This window comes from Cordyceps javanica, chromosome 5, assembly GCF_051103115.1.
Source record: "Cordyceps javanica chromosome 5, complete sequence".
Classification (NCBI taxonomy): domain Eukaryota; kingdom Fungi; phylum Ascomycota; class Sordariomycetes; order Hypocreales; family Cordycipitaceae; genus Cordyceps; species Cordyceps javanica.
Window position 1 is genome coordinate 1454314 of NC_139299.1, and position 18198 is coordinate 1472511.

The window sequence follows — 18198 nt, forward strand, 5'->3', positions numbered from 1 at the left end:
ACAGGCCGATTTTTCTGGCCCCTGATGGCTGGGTGCACGAAGCTGGTGGTACTGATACTCTCTGCTGCTTGAAAGAGCATTGCTTCAGAACTGTATAGAGGGCTACGAAAAGCGCAAGTACTTGTGAGAGGCAGCTGCGGCGTTGTCTTGCATGGCCTCTTGATGCGGGCGCCAGGCGCTGCTGCATCCAAAGAATAGGCAGACCGGCGCCTGGCGAAAACCCAAGTTTTTCAAGGCCAGCGGAGAGTTGATATCCATTGGTTGCAACTGGCCCACACCCCCCGTCTGTGGCACACGCCCTGGCGCTTTGAGCTGGTGGCATGGGTTACGTGGAAACGAGGAAGAGGACTGTCGGATGAACAGAGTATGTAGCTGTCGTTTGCGTGAGGGTGGTGGTGACAACTCAAAAGTTCTGGTTGACAGAGCTAAGAAACCGTCTGGGGGGGGCGCCCACGTTGAGCGAGATGGCAGAGATGCTAGACAGACAGTCTTGCACGCGAAGCAGCAGTGGCAGCAACAGACAGACATGATGGCAAGCGACGCAAATGACGAGAGCCTTTTTCAGCCGTCGAAAATGACAACCTTGTCTCAGAGCTGGCGCCTGTGCCCCATCTCGTTGCTAGTTTGCCGGACTCTGCGACAGCATTGTGGTATGAGTGGGCTGCTTTGGCAGGCATATGCCTCCAGGTAATTAGAGTCGAGGCGCAGTATTGATGAACTAGCTACCTATTCGTACGCCATCGATACTATACGCTTGGGCAGACCTGGCAGCGGATTGAAATTCGGGGCGCACGCTGGCGTCACGGACGCGGAGGTTTTCAAACGGTATTGGCATAGACCTCCTTCGCGCCTTATGCTTCGGCGCAGAAGCGGCAACAGAAGGCTGAATTCAAAGCTCGAAACTCGGGACGCAACGCTGCAGCGACTGGATCTTGGCCTTGGCAGCTACGCGTGTGCTGAAGAACTTGGTCTGGTGCAGTGTGAACTGTGCAATGCAGGGAGAGAGGTGTGTGGGGCGAGCCGGATCCGTGGTGGGCGGCGAGCGAGCTGAGTTTCACATTAGATCGATTTGGCATATTGGGTGATGAATTGCGAGTGGCTTCGAGGCAAGGTATTTGATGGGACTCAGAAACATGGTGATGAATATTGAGAGGGGTCTGGATATGTATGATGTTTAGTGCCTGGTGTTTGCAGTTGCCCAGTTGCCCAGTTGCTGGCAGCTGGCCGCTGGCAGCCGGCGGCCGGTCGTCTGGTGGACCATTTATCATCCGCAGCAGAGGGATTGGACAGAGACACGTGCAGCGCAGGTAGAGAGGGAAGGCCGGGAAGGCCTGCTCGCTATGTACGGTTCAATGCAGCCGTCATAAAGGCTTGCTTGTATTAATAATTGGGAGGGAGAAAATGTTTCTGACGCCGGTGGTCCGTTTTGGGTCAGCGAAGGGCTGCCGTTGTCTTAGTTGGTACTTATACTTGGCGCAGACCGTCAAACGGACCCTCCTCCTTTTGGTTGCTGGGCTGGTACGGGGATGCCGAGCCTCTCTGGTTAACATGACCTTTTTTTACCCTTTCCCTTCAACCCTTCTTGCCTTCCTAGCATGCCCAAGTCTGTTGTGCGTACGTATTGCAAGGGGGAGAAGAGAGTCGGCGACGCACGCTGAGGTACCCTGACCCCTCGACAGGGCCAGTGGCGTCCGAAGAGGCTCAAGGCAGCATAAGGCGACCCGGTAACTAAGCTGCTCGCAGTGTCTCTGGAAAGAACAAATTTGTCTGGGGTGTCTCTTGCGGCTCACGCTTAATGGATCTAGCGGGTGGCCATTAACTGGAATATACTGCATACTAGCTATTTGAGCACGAGGGAGAATAGTTACCTCGTCGCTTCTATTAGTACCTACCGAGGTACCAGTAAGTAATGCATCTGGTGGCCGTGATACTCAGTACTTCTTAGCCCACTGCACCCACTGCGCCCACTGCGCCCACTACGCCCACTACGCCCACTACGCCCACGACGGGCCGGGGCTCCAGTTGTCCAGTTCGTTGCCATCATCTCGGTTTGTCTGTTTGTCTAAGAAATCCGTAGTCTGAGGTGTCTTGGTGAGTACCGAGTGGCATACATCTTTTATGGCCTATTAGCCGCAACTAAGTAGCTGTAATGCATACCTAGGTAAAATGATATAGGACGAGTGTGCTAGGCCGGAACTCATGCAATCTGGGTCACGACTCGCCGTGGCAAAGGCAAAATTAGTAAGTACCTGTTCATGCTCATGGTACCACCGACGATGGGCCTGGCCGGGGATAACTAGGCAGGAAGAAGTACTTGTCGGCATATTTAGCAAGGTACAAAGAGTCTCGGTGCGTCCTTGGGCATGATACCCAAATAGATGTGCGGCGATGCGCTGTACCATCGGCCAGACGACGAGCATCTATCCTGAGCGATGCGCACAACCTACCTATAAAGAGGTCGGTGACACATGTGAGAGTTGGGCTCTGCACTTGTCATTGGCACAGGTTGCGAGAACTGGTTGCTTTCTCAATGTGTGCGTACCGTGACAGTATCTGAGTACTAAGAGGTAGGTAGTTGTGTGGCACCATCCAGGCGTCTGCTGAGCCCAGGCAAGCAAGGCAAGCCAACCAAGCCTCGCACACCACCCTCATGCTTGCCAACGGCTGTTCGCCATGGGCGGGACATCCGTCATCCAAACCATTTTTTGATCATTTTTATTCAGCATTCTGGGACCACCACGGACCACCTTTGGCAACCCACCAGTCGAGAGTAACAGTTGTGTTCGGATGGCTCCTTAGGTACCTACATCCCTACGAAGGTTCAGGTAGGTAGGCAGGTACCTTAGTAGGTCGTTTCGTCTCCACCCGCTTGCACCTCCCGCCCAAGGTCCAGGCCGGCTGCCACGCTCCTGGCTCCACGCTGCCACACTCCTACGCTGCCTTAGAGGTACCTGTCACCACCTACTTACCTGCCTAGGAACCTTGTTCGGTACGTAGTTAGGTAACTGGGCGACTGCAACGTAGGTACCCACGCGGGTAGCAAGATACGCAGACATTCAGGTGGATAATGCTGGCAATCCTGGTATCGCTCCGATTACTGCTACCACCACCAAAGTACCAGGGCAACTAACCCAAACTAGGCACGCCCGTCCAAACACCAGTCTAGGTGTACTTGGTTCTTACACCAACTGTCCTCCAAAAGGGATGTATTCTTCTCGACCTACCTTACCTACCCGCGTACCTACATAAGTTGCTTAGGTACCTACGGAGGTACCTACTTAGCCTACCAGCCTAGGTACCTACCGCTTGCCTCGCTCGCCCAGTCCGGCCCAGCCCGCCCCAGGCCCAGCCTGGCTGGGCTCGCTCTCCTGCTGTGCCACTCGCTCCTCGCACCCTCTTCCATCTCGAACCTTCAACCTTGTGCCTCACTCTTTCACACTCTTCCTCACACCACCCTCTCGACCGCCTTTCCTGGTGCCAGGTTGCTCTACACCTCTCGTATCCTGTACCACAGCATCATTGAATACATAGCGTTGCACCGCTTGGCTCTGTTTCGTTTCCTTCCATTGCTGGCCCCGTGGGGTCCGCATCTCTTGATAGCCATCGCCGGCTGCCCGTCTCGCCAACCCGTCCCTCGTTCTCTGCGCTCCTCGACTCTCGGCCGGCCCCGTGCAAGACACTATGAGAATCCCATAAGTCCTCCCACGTCCTCTCCAAATCGAACCTGTTTTTTTTTCAACTTGGCCTCATCACCTCGCCCTCGCTCTCGCCTCTCGATTCGCTCCAGCCCTCACTCTGGCGACTCTTTACAATACGCCCTTCGACTCAACAACATTCACCCTCTCATCTGCTCCTGCCACGACTGCTACGACCACCACGAACTCCCACAACTCCTCAAATGGATTGCCTCAAGGTTCCAGAGGCTGGCCTGCTATTGCAAGGCCCTTCTGTGCATGACACCCCTCTTCCACCCCAAGCCTTCGCTCTCTCGCTCAGCGGCAGCGTCGTCGACGGCCTCCTCCGAGCGGCTCGCGATGGAAGTTCCATTCAGCTTGCTCTAGGAAAGAACCCCGTAAGTATCTCGGCACTAGCTTATGCAATTTTCATCGCGTCCAGCTTGAGCAACCCAATTGCCCTTGAGCTGGGCCAGTCGTGCAATCTATTTCATTCCTCGAGCAGGCCATGGCTGGAAACCCATGTATGCTAACACGCGGCTGCTAGACCCTCCACTATGGCAATAACTCTCATCGTATCTCGCGTCCCGACAGCTCTTCGCCGTACGACCTGTATCTGACACGACCCTACGACTCTACCCGTGTGGCTGCCAGGCTTCCGATCACCACCAACCTTTTCACTAAGCTTACCAAAAGCAAAACGAAGCAAAAGACGGCTTCCTTTAACAAGGGGGCAGACTCTGGGCTGGATTCTGATATTGACGCGCTGCAAAATGGGTTGACGGCCCGTGAAACTGCCAAGGAGAGGTAGGCCGCTGTTCACGTGCCAACCACGGCCCGATAACTGACCGGCCATGCTGACTTGCTACTAGGATACAAACAACCGAGAGAATACCTAGTACCTCCAAATCAAGCAAGACCAAGAGCAAGCTTCTCTCGGGCTATAATGCCGTTCCACGGTCAATAGCGACGTCACCGAACCATAGCCCGTCTCCAGCAACCGCCCCGGCGCCTTCAGCAGCGAAGCAAGCCGTCGAGAGGGCCAAGGAGCAAAGAGTTGCGCTTGTTCATGAACTAGCTACCGGTGAAAAATCAACCGAATATCTACAACAGAAATGGACCGGCCGGCCAGAAGATTTCAAGTCAGCATTAGACAAGACGGCCGTGTACGACCCCGATACCAAGTATTGGAGCATGACAAAGCATTACTGGAAAGAACTCGACGTTTGGAATTACGACTATGAAGGCCAGGATGAAAGACAAATAGCTATCGAGAATGCTATTAAGCAATATGATAAGCAGCGGCTGTCTGCTTCCGAACCTGAATGGCAGAGATTGCTCAAGAAGGAGGAGCGTGGCAAAGGCAAGTGCCTGAGTCGGCTTCAAGCATCTTTGGTGAACGGGCCAACACAGCCGGCCCCAAAAATTAAGGTGCAAAAAGCCGATGGCAGCTCTACCTCCAAGGATGATGGAGACAACCACAGCCTCGCCAGCGACCGAAGCAGGGCTGGCGGTGAAAGCATGTCGAGGACAAATTCTGCTGGCAGTGTCACTAAACCAAAGAAGCCAGCCAAAGAGCCGGAGCCGAAGCGACCACCGCCGACCACCAAGTCGAAGCCGGCCATGCCCAAGCCCTCGCCAACCAAGCTCAAGGCTGCTGGCGCCAAATCAAACGGTGGACGAGTCTTATCGCAAGCCATCATCGAAAACTCCGACTCGTCCGGAGATGAAGCGCCGCTCGCGCAGTCGAAGCCGAAGCCGAAGCCGAAGCCACCTGTCAGCAAGGAACCTCCTCCACGCCCTCTTTCAAAACCTGCTGCCAAGTCCGCCGCTAAACCTGCTGCTAAGCCGGCTCCCGTAAAGCGACCTCACTACGAGGAAGATGAATCAAGCTCAAGCTCGGGGACCCCACTGTCAAAGAGACTGAAGCAAAAGCCTACGCAGCAGACTGGATCGAAGCTCAAGGATCGTGTGCCGGATTTGCATAACTCTTCCCGGCCTGCTGCGAAGACAACCTCAACCAAGCCAAAGAACACATCGCCGATCAAGTCATCACCGCTGGCTACTTCGCCGCCCACAAACGCCTCTGACATTGAGTCGGACCACCGGCGGCCCGTTAAGAAGCGCAAGGCGGAGATGGATAGTAGGGTGGAAGCTGCGAAACGCCAGGCAACCTCACGGGTACCTCAAGAAGTGTTGGACAGAGCGACAAAATTCAAGGAGTACTACGCCAAGTACGAAGCCTTGCACTACCAGATTGAGGCACTGGCTCATCCACCACCGGAAAAAGTTAACAATCTGCTCAACATGCGGGAGAGGCTGTTGACGATGAAGCAGGAGTTTTACAAGAAGCGTTGAGACGTACGGCCGCTGTAGCGGTCCGGCAAAATGGTTTGGGATTGCTCGAGGCTTTGGATTCTTCTGACGGCGCATATCGGCTTGTAGGACATTTCATTGTTGGTCCTTGTTTTTTCTTTTTGGTTTTTTTATTTGGAAAATCTGTAGCATTTACACCGCGGAGTAATTTTTTTCTTGGGAGGGAGGGATTTAGGATTGCATCTACGGTAACTCGCAGCCGGGTTCGGCTCTTTGATGATTTAGTTGTTTACAGATACCACGATGATACAAACAGCTTGAATACAAAAGCAGTTGAAAAAGATTCCTGTTCGAGAACCTTGTTTTCTGATATGTGAGGCAACTATCAGCTGTCGTAGTTATAATACTAACAGTAGCCGCCTACTGAGTGGACCGGCTTGGTCGCCGAGATAGACAAGGCTATATAGATCCACGCCGCGAGGATATCCGTTCGTGCTCATCGCGCCGTGACTTGGCGATACCGAGATCTGAAACCCCTCATTCCGCTGTTCTCGGCAGTGGGGCGATTATCTGAGGTCTCTTACAGGCAGGTAAGACGAGGCTTTTCACCTCCTGGTATGGTTCCCGATATATAAACAGAGAGCCATTCAAGGGTCCAACATGGCCCCACGTTGACGGGATCTCGACCACGACCGCGCCCCCCCTCCCCGCTGGGACCACCCCAGGCTCAAAAAGTCGTATGGGTAGTTGAAAAAAAAATAGAAAAAAATGGTGCCCACGGACTACTCAGAAATTTTGACCGCCTTTGCCTTGCGAAGGCATTTTGTGCTGCCTCGAATTACTATTCCTTGAGTGGCTGCTTCAAGGGAACTCGGGGCTTTGTGTCGACTTACACGGAACTCTGTGCTTGGGCCGGTTTCACTACGCCGCAGCGGAGAGGCGAGGAGCAGAGTGAAAGAAGACGGCGGAGAAAACAAACAACCCATATAGAAAACATATATAGATATTGCCCTCCGTTCTCCGATTTGCGCATTCGAGGTGACAAAGGGCTGCAACCATCCTCCGCCCAAATCCCCCCCCTCTCACCCATGGCTACGGCGGTGGAAGATCTGCCACAGATGTGGCAGCGACCTAGCTTCGACACACTTGTCGCCGTACTGGACAGACTGGAGCTGGGTCCGGCCATCTGGAGCCGTGGCGCCAGCAGAAAGGATGCCCGGCGCGAGGGCGCGGAGACACGCTATATTGCCTCCGTCATCAGCAGCCCGCTCGCCTGGCTGCCGACCGACGCGCAGCGCGAGATCGTTTGGGATGCCGCGGGGAAACGCATGTCGGAGCGTTGTGGCCGAATGGCTGTCGGGGACATGGTGCGGCGATGGCTCTTTGCGTCGGCGGTGCCCAGCGTCGGCGATTCGTTTGAGCTGGCGATTCGCGAACCGGCGCTGACAGGGCCGTCCGGCCTAGGCTTCAAGACATGGGCAAGCGCATACGTGTTGGCGCGGCAGCTACCGCGGCTGGCCAGGTCGGCGTCGTCGTCGCTGTTTGGGCTGTTTGATGAGTCGCTGGGCCGGTCGCCGCCGGCGGTGCTCGAGCTCGGCGCCGGCACGGGTCTGCTGGGACTGGCGGCGGCGGCGCTCTGGGCTGCACCTGTCACGCTGAGCGACCTCCCAGATGTCGTGCCCAACCTGCGGCGCAATGCGGAGGCCAACAAGCACGTCGTGGCTGCTCGTGGTGGCAGCGTGAGCATCGGCTGCCTGACGTGGGGGTGCGAGGAAGACGCGGCGCAGTCGGACCAGAAGCTCTTTGGAGAGCCTTTTCAGTTTCCGGTTTGTTTTTTCTTCTCTGTATGGGCTACTGGCGTTGATGAAGAGAGGAACGAAGACTCATTTTTGGCGTTGGATCTAGATTGTGATGGCGGCTGACGGGCTGTACAATGACAATCACCCGCGACTGCTGGCGTCGGCCGTTTCGCGCAATCTGGCGCTCGGATCCGAGTCGCGAGCTCTGATCATGTCACCGAAGCGCGATGGCATCACTCTTGAGCTGATAGAGGAGTTCAAGCAGATCATGCTTGATTTGGAGCCGCCGCTCTTCTGCGAGAAAGAAGGCGAGTTTGTGGGCGACGATGACTGGGCAGGGGGCGATGACGACGACGACGACGACGACGACGAAAAAGCGAAAGGAGGCAATGTGCGCTGCTGGTTGGGCATATTTTCGCGAGGAGGAACTCCGCTGACGGCTGAAGAGGTTAGGGCATAAGGTAAGCTGTGGTTCGAATGATTGAACGATTCATGATGGACGGTCGACCGGATGATCGAAGACTTGAACGATAGACTATGGGATGGTAGACGATGAAGCATAGACAATGATAATTAGAAATAGAAAGCATAGAATGGCGGGAAGAGGGCAAGGAATGAAAAGGCAACACTTGTTGACTGATTTCTAGGCCAGCCGCCTCGTCATGCGGATGGCGACTGGTCGCATGATCACGCCACCGTTTGCACCACATTGTACAAATTGATGTTCCAACAGAAGCAAATATGAAAACGAAGGCAACCGCTTTTCTGACGCCTGAATTCTATCTAGAGGTCAAGAAGTCGGAGGTACACCGCTTATTAGGCGTAGCCCTCTGAGGCTGTCCCAGGTCCACGTCGACCGTCTGCCAATGAGGGCTGCTTGCCACCAACCCTCTTCGCCAGGCTGACGGCTCACAGACAATATATAGACTCATTGCTGCAGACTTGAATCTCACGGTGCTGTCGAAAGCACCGTAGTACCACCTTGTGAGGGAGGAAGGACCACCTACTTGCCCGCCTCATTCCGGGCTTCCTGTGAATGACAGCAGGCCAGTATCGTTATCATTTTTTGTACACACTGCCATCTGATCGCAAACAGCCTAGAGATAATGGATAGGCTTGTATTGTACGACTTGCACAGCCGTGACACTTGCCATCGTCTTTCCGGAGAGAGATGGGCCGTACACTTGGGGAAGGGACGGGAACCAAGCTCAGCACGGCTGCTGACGAATAAAGCGTAGGGAGAGACACTAGCACAACACGACAGAGCACAGCATGATGGAGAAAGAAGGAGTGGGATGCCGCGACATGTACTACGAACAAGAAGCCCCCACCAACGCGGTGATACATTCATGCGGTTTTGGCGTCCGGGACCGGCGACACGAGGTGTCAATCTGGAGTAGAGACAGACAAAGGGAGAGGAGAAGAGAGGAGAGAACGGAACAAGGATGGAGGAGAAAGATGAGGCTAGGCGCTCCAAGTTTGGGCTAAGATAACACAAGTTGTACCACATTTGGAGGCGTTTCCTCCAGCTCGGGCGCTTCCTTTGGCCGGGAGTCTCCGCTTCTACAACAAAGCCGGTGACATCTCGAAGAAACGGCAGGTTCCAGCATTGTGTCGCGCAGTACTTCCAATTGTAGGATCTTGTGTTATAACAGGTGAAGGACAAAGAGAGCACGCACGCCACGGGGGCAGAATAGCTCGAGACGGTTTCATTGCGCCTCATCGATGCAGGACGACGGAGCCATGGGAAATCACCGCTCTTGATACGCCACATTCGTAGCTGATGTCGAAATGAGAGGCTATCTTTTGCTCGAAGGCTGTTTTCAGTCCTGATCATGCTGGCAAGACGAAGGCATCACAGCAGGCCGGTGAATCATCGAGACGAAGAGGAAATGCGTACGAAGGAACGACGCAAGGATGCACCCCGTTGCCGAGAGCATAAAGAAAAAGCGGGAGAGACATGGCCAGGGCGATGAACCGGGGCGAGAAACCAGGATGTCGTCCAGGGGGTTTCGATCCAGTCGCCCTATAAAGATGCTGTCGTCTCCAAACGCCGCCCCCTCCTTTATATTGCGCGTTCTTACACCTCCTCCATGCCACTTTGGGTTCGAGACATTCCTCCTTCAACAAAGAGTTGTGTTTCTTTTTTGTGGCAATGATATTCCTCTATAAAACACATCGCATCTCTTCTTCCTTTTCTTGGGTTCGTTATCTTTCCATTCTTCTTTGTATCCACTGCGGCGAACATTCCCCTCGACGGCCTGATGCCCTTCACTCTATCTCACTTGGAATACACACCAGCTTACACCTCCCAGCATCAGAACGTTTGCATCATCTTTGCTCCAAATATCCATCAACTATATCAAGCATCTTTGCTCTCGCAATTCAATCGAATTCTACTTGTCATTCACCCACATCTTGAAATCTGCCCTCCACGCGCCGGTTGGTCTTGGAACCTTTTTGAAACCGTACCGCGAACGACACCATTCGGAACAAACTCCTCACGCGAGCCCCTCCGAAGTCTTCCCAGTTAATCCTCGATAAAAGTTTACCGCCTTGCAGTAGCCATGGCCGGCACGCCTCAATACTCGAACACGCAAATTTGGTGGGTCCTTGAACAGTGGTTCATTTATGAAGTAAGGAATTACAAAGTCCTGGCTATCGCATTTGAACAAGTATTTGGGAGACCGATACAACCCAAACAGTTGAAATATATCGTGGCAAAGTACAAAATGAACGAGGAGTACGGGTACGTATCACATCAGACCTCTCAGGGCGGCTAAGAGTAGAGTTCCTGGCGCCGACGGCTAACAACGCGAGCTCGGGAAACACAGCTGTCCTGGTCACGACCCGTCGATGCTTCACCCAAAGCGAGACACCGACCCCCAAGAGCTAGCACGGCTGCCCCGCGGGCCAGCCACAGCGCTTGTGTGGCCGTCAGAAACAACAAGCGGAGAACCGGGCAGCGCCTACACGCACGGCGAGAGTATGGAGATATCGGGCAGCGCCTACACGCACGGCGAGAGTATGGAAATATACGGCAACGCTGAACAAGAGCCCGTCGGTGGTAGCAGCACAGTGGCTGGGGCGACGAACCACACTTCAGCCCGGTATGCACTCGAATTATTCAATCTTTCTTACGGGAGAACTGGAATATGATGCAAAATTTTGTTTTTTGTTGAGTTTCCAGAGTATAGCTAACTTGTGATTCCAGATATACCACCGCGAGAGACAACCGACCAACACGACCTACCCCAGCGATACGAGGGGCGAGTGCGATGCCCACAGGGTCAAGGGTATCCAAGGAGCGTCGCAGGGCCAACGTGCGTGATACGGGTCGGAGACAGCCGTACACGAGATTGCACGAAGGCAGCCGATTAGCTGCGCAACTGCAGCACAGGCTGCAGCTGCCGACCATGACGCCGCCGCCCTTGGCGCTGCCACAGGATACCGCCAACCATGTAAGCACGCCCCATCACCCCTCTCACCAGGTTCCTAGAAGCAGAGTCACCTGTGTATGTTAATTGAGACCACTCGCTAAACGTTTTCCTCCACAGCTTCCCGCATACTGGGCGCAGGCCCATCCAGTTCCCACACAACCCGACCATCATTTGCTCCATCCGGCGGGGTTCACTCATCAGCGAGTGAACCCTCTTGACAGGTACTTCCCGGGGCGCCCTTCGTTGGGCATGCACTCTCATCAACAAGCCCCGGGATTCCCTCAGTCGGAGGCAGCATTTCCCCAGGTAGCGCCGAGCGTGGGGGGGCATGGCCAGGCATCTCTGCCCGCGCCATGGCTCAACGCTCAGGCGCAGTATTGGCCAGAATCGTGGTACGCAGCGCCTCGTGGGTCCGAGGATCTCGCGGCTACCACAGCGCCGGACACCTGGGGGGTCGTCGAGGTAAGCGCACCCGAAACGGCCGGTGCCGCGGAACTGGAGGCCACCCAGCAACAAGAAGCAGTGCCGCAAGAGCCCCGAGTAGAGCCGTCCACCTCTTCCTCGTCAGCGCCAGGAGAGTCGCAGTAGAGCATGCGACTCCCCGCCGAGGAGCTATCCGACCTCTTTGGATTTCTCCCGGAGTCGCTGATCGAAGAGGAAAGTGTACCGCTCGAGCTCCTCGGGGGCGAGTTTGATTACGGTGCCGCGGACCTGGATGCCGGGGTGAGTAACGGCATCCAGACTGCGGCCACCACGTCAGACCAGCCCCAGATGCATTACGGGGAGCCGATCGGTGCAGCGGACGAATTCAACTTTGACGAATTCAACTTTGATCAATTCAACTCTGAAGAGTTCAACTTTGACGAGTTCAACGTTGATCAATTCAACTCTGAAGAGTTCAACTTTGAAGAGTTCAACGTTGACCAGTATTTCGCACCCGACGATCACGCAGAGCTCTGGCCGGAGACCAGCCTCGAAGACTTGGAGTTTCTGATGAACCCCCACGGCAGCTTGGACGACTTCGATATCTCCTAGGCGGCGTCGACCGCCGATGACTAGGAGTTCCAAGCGAGGCCATCATCAGAGCACCAGTTCGATGCATGGATCCGAGAGAGAGCTCGTGTGGATTCGACAGGGGAAACAACGAAATACTTGCATCACGGCCGCGGCTCTGAGCTTCTTGCTGGGTTTGCTTTTCTTTTTTAAGACAAAAAAAAAGAAAGCAAGAGCGCTTAGGGAAACAAAGAGGGTTGGGACATTCTGTAAGTTCGCTTCGTTGTCGTGTTGTTGTCTGTCAATTCAGCGTTGCCATATATCTACTCACCTTTGAGGGAACTCTTCTACTTTTCTCTCTTAGCCTCGGAACTGTTTTGTTCCTGGTTGGCGATGGAAGAGAGAGCTTGAAGGGGAAGATCAAGGTGAGCTCTCCCGGGCTAAAAGGCAGGTTTTTATACCCGCGAAATACTGTCTCTTCTCTCACTCCCTAATTTCTGTTTGAATTTTTCTTGGGCCGGCACCCGTCTTCGGCAAGAGTTACGGGAAGGAGAATGAGGGCGAGCCAACTGCTTGGCCAGGATTTTTCCTACTCCCGCTTCTCTTGCTGCCCGAATGTCATTGCGGGTTCCTTGGCGAATGACTTCCTTATGTCATTGCGGGTTCCTTGGCGAATGACTTCCTTTTCTTTCCTTCCCCTCCATTCTGTCTTATTCTGTTTCTTATTCTCAACCTATCAAAAGCGAGCGTGAGGCGGGCAGGCTGTTGTTTTGGCGTTTCACCTTGGGTTGGACAAGGCCACTTTGTTTTCTTTCTTCTCACATGATACCCTGGGGCGTGCCTTTTTTCCCCCTCTTTCACCCTATCAATATTTTTTTGTTTTAATTGCTGCTACGGCTTTTATGTTGTGGAGTGCACAATATGCACACCGGTATGGCTCATCCTCCGATACATCATGTCTCTATTTATCAGAAGGGTCTCATGTTGGGGCTGCTGCCTTGGAAAAACACTTCTACGGTAATCTTTTACTCAAATACTCCGAGTTCGAATTATTTTGTTTGGCCATGTGACTGCGATAAATTGCGCTATATCAATAAAAACCATATTTAAAAATAGCGAAGAAAAAGAGAAGAAGAAAGAAACGGAAAGAAAAGAAAAAGATCATGTCTCGTATGTAAGGATGCTGGGGTATCTTGCTATGTCTGATGTCTGGTGGTGTGATCATGCGTGGAGGGTGATGTGTGACGTGTGTGTAAGCGTCAGTATTGACAGAACGGCTGGGTACAGCAGTGAGCGCCCAAGCTGACTTTCCAGCCCAATGTCGTACCAAGAAAAGAGAGCCTGCCAATTTCATGCCGTGCTATCCTTGGCGACGGCAACTGTGTGAGCAGTGAGCACCGCCGCGTGATTGGATGTGCGGCAGGCTCCCGTGATGAAGGAGGGCGAGTGTGACACAAGGCGTTCGCCTTAGTCTCGCCTGGTTTTCAATTTCGTCTTCTTTCGATTGGTCTCGTTCGTTGCGACGTCAAACTTGTATTATGAGATTCCGGCGAGAATCGGCCTCTTCGAGCGGAAAGCTACACACAAATTTGAACAGCTCTCTAAGGTAGCCATATCGAGCTTGAGAGGCCCCTATCATGACCTGTACTGACTTGGCCAAATCCTGTACGGACACTCTCTTCATGCGGGAGGAAAGTACAAAGCTGCTTCGCGGAACGAAACCGTCGTTGAGAATTGACTCTTTGTACTGCTGCAGCAGGGTGGCATGGGTGGCAAGCGAACCAAACGCACCAGGCTGTAGTTCTGATACAAATTTTTGTAGTGCCGTGGCGCCCGTCTTGACATCCACAATGGCTTCCTTGTTGAACCCTAGCTGAACGGCGGCGCGCAGAACGAGAATCTTGGCACGTGTTACGTTCAGGTCTTCAGTAGCAGTAGTGGTGGTCGTGGTGCTCGAGGTTCGGTTGCTGTTGTGCGAGTAACTGGACAAGTTGGAAGCACTGCTGGGCCAGCGGCTGCCGCGACCGCCATCGCTGGTAGGGCCAAGGACCATGATGTTGGGCATCTGAGGGGATCGGCTTTCCGGGGAGATTGGCGTATCTTCAAACTCAGTCACTGGGGTCTCTGGCACATGTGCGGGTTTTCTTGGTCGCTCCTCTTGGTAGGAACCCTTGCTGCCGCCTTCTCTCTTGGAGCGTGAAGAATGATTGGAAGAACGGCTTTCTCTGCCTGTTTGCTCGGGAGAGTGATAGGAGAAGCTTGTCTGGCTGGGTCGAGGCGTACTTCTCTCCGACCTAGATGCACTGAGTCCTTCGCGGAACAAGTCGTTAAGACTATAGGTAGCTTCGATAGCGGCGACAAAGAGATTCTCGTCTGGAGGATTCCCGTCGCGTCGATTCTGGCGAATACTGAAAAGTACTTCCGTCAGGGACCAGCATGCCCTCAAAATTCTATCCGAATCATCCTGCAAAATGCTTCGTTGCTTCATCAACCGGTGGCAAATGGTAACATAGAAGTCAAGGGTGCGTTCTCTGAAGGCCTCGGGGAGATTTCGGTTATCTTGACCACTGTAAAGACTACAAAAGGTGAGCATTGTGGCGAGGAAGAAACGAGGCATTGTTATGGGGACTTACTGGTTATTGAGCTCGAAAGTGACACGCAGCATGGAGTCAAAGATCTCATCTTTCCTCGGGCGTAATTCGAATAGCGCCTGACAGAATTTTCGGCAGAGATTCAGGCCGTCGCGGACATTGAGGGAATCCTTGTCACTTGTTTCGTCGTTGTAAAGTCGTTCGCATAACTTCCAGCACGTCTGCCAGGCATAAACCTGGGTGTCTGAAACCGAGGAGCTGCCCAGGTCTCGCTTCCTGCGTCGCGTATTGTAGCTACCAAATTCGAGACAGCAAGTCCATGCTGTATTGAATAAGAGCTTCAGTCTCTCGATTTCGTTGTGCTGTCCTCGGAGTTGCGCTCTGCCAAAAAGACCTTCGCCATCGGAATATAGGTCATCATCGTCGCCTTCAGCTTCTGTTTGCTCCTCGATTTCTATCTAATTAGCCACTTGATCCCCACGTTTTGCAAAACAAGACTTACTTTCGAGGCTGCTTGTACTGCTTGAACGTAAGCGATTGCTCTCGGCCAGCATGTCCTGGAGATCCTGAGCTCGCGGTGTGGAACTGTCCAGGCTGTACCTCACGGGCTTGACGTCGGTTTTTACAGGAGGGAGATCATGGTAGGTCTGCATAACCTAGTCATCAGTCTCTGGTAACATGCGAAGACCTGACGTATACTCACGGTAGGCGGGCTGGAAGGCAGACTGGCGTCGTCCATTTGTGGTGACGATTTTTCGCTCGTTTGACTTTGGCGTGTAGTAGAATCATTGGATGTCTGTGGCTATTGTCAGCTGTCTTTTTCGTGTTCCAGAACCAATGATGCAAGCATACCCAGCTCCGAAAGCTCTCGGGAGCATGAATGACGGAATTTGACTCTTCCGGACCCTTTTGACGGATACTGTCAGGGAGTGTTGTAGTCAGTGGTAAAAGCTGCCAATTCATTAGGAGAAGGATATGGAAGCTGGAAGAGTAGGCCAAGGTACCTCGGTGTGTTGTGTGGGGTCACCGTCTTGAGGACTCAGTAGATCATCAGCTACTTCATCCTCGATCTCGGTAGTTTCGGTGCCATTTGAAGTCACAGGGGAAGGCCCGACCAAATCGCTGGGACTTAGTAACTGGCTCGGGTTGGAGGATATCCTGTTGGCTGAGCCAGGCTGCAGCGAGCCGGAGCCTGTAGCCGACGGAGGACTCGAGCTGAGGCGCGGGTATTAGCAGAGGCATGGTGTGTCACGCCAAGAACGGGATAGATACACACCGAGGTCTGAAATGGCGAGGTGACAGAGAGGGCATTGTGGTGGCAGTCAAGTCTCCTTGGTGAGCCATGCTGAAGGGGCGGCTATTACTGGTTGGATGGCGTATGAGAGCTTCGAGGGACATGGCGAGGTGGGAAGCGAGGGCTGCTGTGGGTTTGCCGACAGCAGAGGGGGAGAGGGGACGATTGGGGCAGGATATATACACCAAAAGTCTGACAATCGCCGAAGCAACAAGGCACAACTGTAGAAAATGCCTTGGCGTGGATATATATAATATGTCATGTATATATATGTGTGTTGTTGGGCGAGCAGAGATAGGTGAGATGGCGCGGACAAGGTGGGATCGAGCTACCAGAGTGCCTGGCCGTAAAGGCAGAGGCCTGGTGGAGAAGCAGCGCAAGGCCGGGCAAGGCACAGCGCAAAGGCGCGGCAGCGGTCACTGACGTGAGCCTTGGACCTTGGTCCGGCGATGGGCCTGCGGGAGGCGTGGGGTGAAGTCGCGATTTTTGACGGCGAGGTTGAGCGTATGAGAGAGGGAGAGGTGGTGGTGGTGATGGTGGATGGATGGATGGACGGTTGGATAGATGGATGGATGGAGAGCGGCGGCTTAAAAGAAAAGAGCAAACAGGCGATGGAGCTAAGTAACGGCGCGGGTTGTGCTGGTGCGTGATTGGAGGAGGAGGAGGAGGAGGAGAGGAGGAGGAGAAGGCGAGGTATATGGATGGTGGGCAAAATGCAGGCTGCAAGGATGCGGCGGCGGCTTGAGTGTCCGACTTGGGAGAAATCAGGAAGTGGAAATAATATGGTGAGTAAATGTTAGTACCTACTACTTAACTCAGTAGAAATAGATTGGTACTTGATGATTATGGAGCAAGCAGAGAGCAGAGCAGCAGAGGGGCAGAGCAGCACAGCAGCAGAGGCTCAAGAGGCAGTTATGTACTCAGTATCAGTTCTATTAGCAACTTGACAATTAACTCGGCGAGAAAAGGGCCCAAGTACCTCAATGTAGCGCTACAGCCCGCGGATGCAGCTCCGTTACTGTCCTTTTACAAAAGCCAGGGATGTTGGCCGCTGGGGCCCCAGTAAGTGGAGGGAGGGGAATGGTCAGGGAACCCCTGTCGCGTGGTCCTGCAGATGCGCCTCTTTTTTTTTTTTTTTTTTTTTTCTTCGTCTCCCTTTCCTTAGCTCTTATATTTATACTTTTTCTTTCCCATTCCATCTTGGTGCTTGGCTGGCTGGGACCATGGACGGGGAGGCGTGGGGCTTGCGTGGACGGAATTTGGCATGAGAGAGGAGAGCTGTAGCTTATTATTACCCTGTTTTGCAGATGCAGATGTAGGTATCAGTATCAGGATTTGCGAGTAATTTGCCAGTCTACTGGACATACCTACCCATCTTATCTAGGTACCTAGCTGGGCCTCATGCAATCGGGAAATTCAGCCACCACCGTTGCTGCGTGTTTTGTGTTGTTTCGCTGCACGGTCAGGCTGTCAGCTCTGAGTCTCTGACAACCGTGATGGCATGAGCTACAACTGCGTTCCTCTCCAGCTACTGCATCAGCTTCGAAAACAATTGACCCATCTACCTAGATGTTTACCTTGTTTACCAGGCATCAAGTAGCGGCCCCCTGTACAGCTCGAAATGTGCATACCTATCGTAGTAGGTAGGTACTTATTAGCTCTTGTTCGCCTTGACCCTCAATCACTCAACCAGAGGTGTTGAGCACTTTGGATGGAGTACCCGTTACTTACCGAGGCAGCTCCTACTGGTACTTGGTAGGTAGAGCTGGCAAGCAGCATCTAACTGTCCCTTGCGAGGTATCAGATATACTTGGACAGACACTAGCCTCCTTTTTGCTACCCGCTAAGTACTTACTTACCTACCTTAGTACTTGCCTACCGACGGATACCATGTAGCGTTCTATGTAACTAGGTACCTGGAGAACGCCTACCCACAGTTCCGGTCGGTGTCAGCCTTTTTTGCTGTGCAGCCTGCCCATAGGTATGCTGCCCACTCTGTGTGGCACCGCGGCGAGTACAACCCAAAGCAACGGGTGAACCGGTTGTACAGACATTCAGCTCTTTGCGCTTGGTCATCTTCATCATCATTGT

The 18198-nt window shown here is 53.5% G+C and overlaps 4 protein-coding genes across 4 annotated transcripts; 3 read left to right on the forward strand and 1 right to left on the reverse strand.

Moving 5' to 3' along the window:
* Nucleotides 1-3898: 3898 nt before the first annotated feature.
* On the forward strand, nt 3899-6032 carry V2A60_007673 (uncharacterized protein; the record flags this gene model as incomplete). The annotated part of the gene is made up of 3 exons (XM_083258956.1): nt 3899-4072; nt 4222-4481; nt 4547-6032. 3 exons carry the CDS (start codon nt 3899-3901, stop codon nt 6030-6032), a joined length of 1920 nt encoding a protein of 639 aa, XP_083115082.1.
* A 1046-nt stretch (nt 6033-7078) lies between these two features.
* Nucleotides 7079-8249, forward strand: V2A60_007674 (putative methyltransferase-domain-containing protein; the record flags this gene model as incomplete). Its single annotated transcript, XM_083258957.1, has 2 exons — nt 7079-7816; nt 7896-8249. The coding sequence occupies 2 exons, from the start codon at nt 7079-7081 to the stop codon at nt 8247-8249; spliced, it is 1092 nt and encodes a 363-aa protein (XP_083115083.1).
* Nucleotides 8250-10521: 2272 nt separating this feature from the next.
* On the forward strand, nt 10522-12264 carry V2A60_007675 (uncharacterized protein; the record flags this gene model as incomplete). Its single annotated transcript, XM_083258958.1, has 5 exons — nt 10522-10538; nt 10624-10899; nt 11004-11250; nt 11347-11769; nt 11818-12264. The coding sequence occupies 5 exons, from the start codon at nt 10522-10524 to the stop codon at nt 12262-12264; spliced, it is 1410 nt and encodes a 469-aa protein (XP_083115084.1).
* Nucleotides 12265-13572: 1308 nt separating this feature from the next.
* Nucleotides 13573-16157, reverse strand: V2A60_007676 (uncharacterized protein; the record flags this gene model as incomplete). Its single annotated transcript, XM_083258959.1, has 8 exons — nt 13573-13601; nt 14014-14798; nt 14856-15267; nt 15316-15460; nt 15517-15609; nt 15666-15764; nt 15818-16028; nt 16090-16157. The coding sequence occupies 8 exons, from the start codon at nt 16155-16157 to the stop codon at nt 13573-13575; spliced, it is 1842 nt and encodes a 613-aa protein (XP_083115085.1).
* Between the last annotated feature and the right edge of the window lie 2041 nt (nt 16158-18198).